Below are 6,026 nucleotides of genomic sequence, written 5' to 3'. Positions count from 1 at the left end.
GGAAGCGGAAGAAGAAATGAAAACCCACACTTCTCAATGGGTATGCAATTCCTTCATTTGTGTGGATAAAAGATACCTAGAAATTGCCTTTTCCGAGATAAATAAACAAATCCCACCAACCAACACATGGGCTTTGTTAACCCATTCCCATTCCCACCCTCTTTTCTCTCCAATCAAACGGCCCTTAGTCATTCTTGATTCCTAATTTTATTCCCAGATATATAATTCTCAAGCATCCTTAATTCTTGGGCATTGAGAAAACTTTAATCCAAACGGCCCCTAAATGATTAAACAATTTTTTTCAATTTTATTTTAGTTCTTAAATTTAAAATAAAAAAGAAATACTATTTATCTCTATACTTCTCTAATCTATACATCTAAAAGGGAAAAAAAGTATCATTATTATTTCACACAAGGTTTTTAGAGAAACATGTTTGAATTTGAAATTGTGTTTATGTGGATTTGATAGGAATGTGATTTGATCTTTAATATTTGATCCTCTTATTCCCTCTCAGTTGAATGCGTATACTTGACTTGAGGAAACGAAACATAGATGTTCTTAAAGTCGAAGTCTTGGAAGATTGTTTGTATCTTCAAGGAGTGTTTAGCTCCAAGAGTCAAAAAATCTTCTTATCATTGAGAGAATTCTCTATAGACTCTATGAGTGCATAATTGAGAAATCCACTATTTATAAAATTCTTAGATGGACTTTGTGGGCTTGGACTTGGTTGGTCCATGAACTTGGTTGGCTCAATTTGACTTAAGCCCAAATAATAATATTAAATTCTACCAAATTAATTTTATTCAAGACATCGATTATGAAGAAAACACACAACATTATCGAGTTTTGCCAATTTATGTCTTTAATTTTAATTTGGGATAATGTCAACCTTTGATTTGTATTTCGTCATTAATTTAGTAAATGACATGGTAATATGTGATTGATCCAAATTTTCTCATTCAACACTTACAATATTATCATTAATATTCTTGTATTAATTCGGTATAATACTTGTCTCAACCATCCATCAAAGCTTAATAATTCTCAAAGTTCATCAAGCAAAAGAGGAAAAATAAAAATCCGAGAGAGAACTTGGAAAAGGATAAATAAATTTCTGATTGATTATCGTACAAAACTCAGACCAAAGCTCACATTGTAAAATAACAATGAATCCCTTATTTCAGATCCATTATTCTCTCAACTTAAAAAAAAATGCAAAAGAGACTGAAAATTAAATCTAACCTTACCTTAAAAAATTTTAAAAAAAATACAGAAAAATACGACTTAAAATTAAACGTTACAGCTTTGATACAACATACACAAATTATACAATAATTAAACTCATTGATATGATTTGAACATCCAGCATAATCCGATTCATTGTAAAGAAAGTGAACGAGAATGTTTCTCAGTGGCTCGTATGAAGTTATATGAAAATGCTCCTAGCAATGTCCCTGCAACTGGGCCGACCAGGTACACCCAAATCCCTTCGTAACGTGAACTTGCAATCGCTGGTCCTATTGACCTTGCTGGGTTCATCGACCCACCCGATATAGGCCTACACATGGTTAATCCAACTTTTATCACATTTATATCTCCTCCAACCCTATATATTATTGAATAAATTACATTTTTGGTCTCGAGTTTTGAATAATATGTGACTTTGGCTTTTAAATTTTCCAAAATATCTTTTAAACTCATTCTTGATTAAAAGCATACATTTTGAAAATTTAAGGACTAAAAACACATATCCTTAGAAACTAGAAAGTTATATTTTGAAAATTCATGGACCAAACGAACATATTCTTCAAAACTCAACATTGAAAAGATACTTTTCCCTCTATTATATTATATGCACATGTTGTTGGACATAGAATGATTTCAAGGTTTAGTAACATATTTGATCCCTATGATTTGGAGACGGATGGAATTTAGTCTCCATTGTTCTCAAAAGTTAGAATTTAGTCTTTTATAGTCTGATAAAACCTCATTAAATATCCCTTGTGATTCTATAAAATCCTAATTAAATAGCCCTCATGGTTTTATAAAATCCTCCTACATAGTCTCTCAGCCATAACCTTGTCCAAACTATAGGGATAGATTTGCAATAGAACCAAATTAAGATCTACCCTGAGATTTTATCCAAATACCCATAAATCTTTTACAGAATAAAAAGGCAAACCAAAACAACTTTATTGTTTTGCTTACCCAGCAAAGATGGATGTGATACATACAGCTGACCCCACTGCTATGCCTGCAAGCTCTCCTACCTGCCGAAAATCACATATCAAAAAGTAGAGAACCTTAGCCAAATGAAATTAAGAGAAGGTTGAGAGTAATAAGAGGTTAAAAATAACAAAATGTTCTTACAGCTTTTGTGTCGGTAGCAACCGCAGAAGTGACGAACATCATACAGAATGAGACAACAATCTCCATAAGAAGTGCTTTAAAGATTGGTCCAGAAGGTGAAGTTGTACCTAAATCTTGAATTGGATCCAATAATATGCGCAATGTAAAGGCTGCTGTTGTAGCTCCACTTAATTGAGCTGCTGCATATAATGGAACCTGCAAATTCACAATTTTTTTTTTAAATTTTAATTTTTCGATATGTCAATTATTATTTAAGTATGTTCGAGTTGAAATAGTCCATTCACAATTAATTAAAAAAAAAAAGACTCTAAAAAAACATTTCAAGGTCCAAATCGTCAACAAAAGAATTTATATTCTCAATTATGATGTTGTTTGGTGAATTAAAAAACAACTAAAGGCTGCTTTCCCAGTAAGATCTACCAATAGTCCTTCACTTTATAAATATCTGCCACCGTGGTGGGACCCTTCTCGAAATATCTCTTATACATCTCATCACGTCATTTCTTACGTGGCATAAATTGCACTTTTCCCTGTTTTTTTTTTTCTTTTTTTGATGAAGTGGCACAACCCATCATCATCACTAAATTCCACTTAAAAACAAATTATAATTAATCCTAGCCCATCCAATAACAAGACATATACATATTTATATTTATATCACTATTGATTGAAAGTATTTCTTTTCTTAATTGTTAAGTAAGAGAGTACACCAATAATTCAAATCTAAGATTCAGGTGGTTGGTGTATAAACTTTCAAATATTTTGCTCCAAATTTTGATATTAATATACTATATATAACTTTAATTAATTAAAATTATTAGTAGCAATTAAACAAAATTTTCTTTTTAACCCACCCCCCCCCCAACTTTTGTAAACTTGAAATAAATCATTATTATTTTGATTTGTTTTCTAAATGTTAAAAGAAAAAAAGACATTCTGCTTTAGAAAAAAAGAAAAGAAAGAAAGAAGCATTATTTTGTCTTTTGTTATTATTGTATTACCAAATATACATCTATTCTCAGTACACATATCAACTCAACCATCTATATCTGGGCAAGGACACTTTGTTATTTTACCACACATATTTAATGTTAAAAAGAACTTTTCATATTCATATTTATGTTTATATATATTTTTCAATCACTAAATTTTGAGTCGTATTACATTTTTAAGTTATGAGTTCAGTTTTTATTTGATCCAAACTTTAAAATATCAATATTTTATCTTAAATTCTTTTTTATTAAATACTCAAATGTCTAAATATTAGTTAATTATAGTTCAGGACTATTTTTAAATATAGAAAAATAAACTAAAATATTTACAAATATAACAAAATGTCATTATCTATCCATGATAATAGACACTAATAGATATCAATAGATGTTTATTAGTATCTATCCTTAATGGATTGTGATATTTTATATATTTAAAAATGATTTCAATAATTGACATTTGAAACAATTTTTCTATAATTAAATTAGTTCTCACTCATTTTTCATCATTATTAAAATTATTTAAAGTTTTTCATATAATAATTAATTTAAAATTAATTATTAAAATTTAATATCAAGGACTAAAAGTAAGCTGTAATAAAAATATAAAACATTGAAATTTAGGGATTAATTAGAAAGTAAAATCAAAATTTAAAACCGAAATATGATTTTTTAAATTTAGAAACAAAATAAAAATTAAATCTCAACTAAAGTAGACATTCTGTGAATTTGGAACAAGTTTATCAAAATCAATTCTCAATTTTTTCTAAAATGATTTATTTTTAAATTAGTGTAAGTAAATATTTGACACGGCTTTTTTTTTAAAATAAAAAAATAGATATCCGTACAACATAAAAAGAAGAATAAAAAAATAAAAAATGCAAGGGTAATATAGTAAATTCACACAAAATTGGGGGAAAACACAAAAAGGTTTTTAGGAGGAGGAAGAAGAACGTACCTGATTCCAAGGAAATCGGCGAACAGCAGCAAAAGCAAAAGTAACCGCCGGATTCATATGAGCGCCGGAGATATGTCCAACGGCGTAAATCATCACCGTGACTATCAGTCCGCCGGTAATCGACGCACCAAGCTTGGACACTTCCCGTTCATCACTAACACTCAATGCCGCCGCTCCACACGTCACGAACACAAGCAAATACGTCGCAATCACCTCCGCCACAAGCTAACTCACCACAAAATTCCAGCGATCACAAACCAATCGCTTCAAATTTAAACAACAACAACAACAACAAAATTAATCATAAATCCGTACCTTTCTTGAGAACTCCGGCGGGTAAAGTTCGTAAAATCGGTCGCGAAAGAAGGATTGTTGAGGATCAGAGCATTCGCTTCCGATTAAGGCTTCTTCATTGCTGCTGGTCCAATTGCTCGATTTTGGGATCTCTCTCGCCATTTTTTAGGGATTTTGAAAATTTGGGAGTTATTTTTTCTTTTCTTTTTTTTAAGTGCCTTATGGAAGAAGCGCTAAGATACTTTTAATTTTGAAGGAAGGAAGTGAAATATCTTATAGGCACGGAACTAATTCGTATAATGTTAGTGTAGATAGGGACCAATTGAGAAAATAAATTTATTTTGTTTTAGGGGTTTGAAATTGTTTGGATTTCCTTTTCAAATAAATAAATAAATTTAATTTTTTTTTTTTTTTTGGGTATTTTGATTTTGTTAAAAAGAGATAAGAACTAGCCACTTGGCCTTTTTTGCAATAAAGCGAGTTTCTCTGATTTGGGAAAAGTAAATAGCAAGAAATATAGGGACTAGGGAGTTGAATAATAGTGGAGACAAAGTTACGGAACTTAAATTTTAGATGAGCCTATTTAGAAGAACCTAATCATCATGTTTAAATGTGAACTCAACTTTGGGTTATGAAATTTTAAGTTATGTTTGTTCTAACAATTTCGTTTTTAATTTTTCTATACCTGAATTTATGATTGTTTTTTCATAAATTTTTACCACAATGTTTAAATTTTCTTATATCAACATTAGAATTCTTATTTAAATTCTTAAATCAAATATAAAATTCCAAAAGTTACTCTTTAATTTTCAAAACTTTGATTTAATTTATAAAAATATTAGTAGGAAGTTGAATAACTATAGAAATAATCTTTACTTTGCGGAGGTTTGAGTCATAGTTGATGAGGTTAACTATTGCATCTCAGGGATTCAATTCGATTAGAATGGAATTTGATAGTCTCACGACAATTCAATTATTAAAAGCAGAAAAGGTCAATTTTACTATTATGAGACCTTTTGTGGAAAAGATTATTGAGTTGAATATGGGTGGGACAATACAACAATTTATGCATATTAATTGTTTATAAAATCATGTGACAAACTGACTAATCTCATCGTGTACAAGGGGATATGTTCTCAAATATGTTCTTTCCTTGTTTGGATCCATAAACTTGTTGAGGCATGTTAGCCTTACTAGTTGTTATGGTTAGGTTTTCGTGTATGTTCTTAAAAAAAATCAGTATAAATAGACTTATAGATGAGAGTAATGTTTTTAAGCTCAATTTTCAAAAGCAAAAAACGAAACTCCTTTAGTAACTATTTGGTTTTTGTTCTTGAAACTTGAGTCTATAAAGACACTATTTTTACCTCTGAATTTTTTTCTTATTATCTATTTTTTACCAATGTTTTAA

At 29.7% G+C, this 6,026-nt stretch overlaps 1 protein-coding gene across 1 annotated transcript; it reads right to left on the bottom strand.

Moving 5' to 3' along the window:
* Nucleotides 1-1,093: 1,093 nt before the first annotated feature.
* On the bottom strand, nucleotides 1,094-4,889 carry LOC120091985 (aquaporin NIP2-2-like). The gene is made up of 5 exons (XM_039050168.1): nucleotides 4,637-4,889; nucleotides 4,322-4,546; nucleotides 2,372-2,566; nucleotides 2,210-2,271; nucleotides 1,094-1,559 (listed from the first exon to the last, which is right to left on the bottom strand). Exons 1-5 carry the CDS (start codon nucleotides 4,775-4,777, stop codon nucleotides 1,379-1,381), a joined length of 804 nt encoding a protein of 267 aa, XP_038906096.1. The 5' UTR covers nucleotides 4,778-4,889; the 3' UTR covers nucleotides 1,094-1,378.
* Between the last annotated feature and the right edge of the window lie 1,137 nt (nucleotides 4,890-6,026).

The sequence above is a fragment of the Benincasa hispida genome, chromosome 11, assembly GCF_009727055.1.
Source record: "Benincasa hispida cultivar B227 chromosome 11, ASM972705v1, whole genome shotgun sequence".
Taxonomy (NCBI): domain Eukaryota; kingdom Viridiplantae; phylum Streptophyta; class Magnoliopsida; order Cucurbitales; family Cucurbitaceae; genus Benincasa; species Benincasa hispida.
The sequence above is the reverse complement of the archived record's forward strand: the minus strand, read 5'-3'. Positions and strand labels throughout refer to the sequence as shown.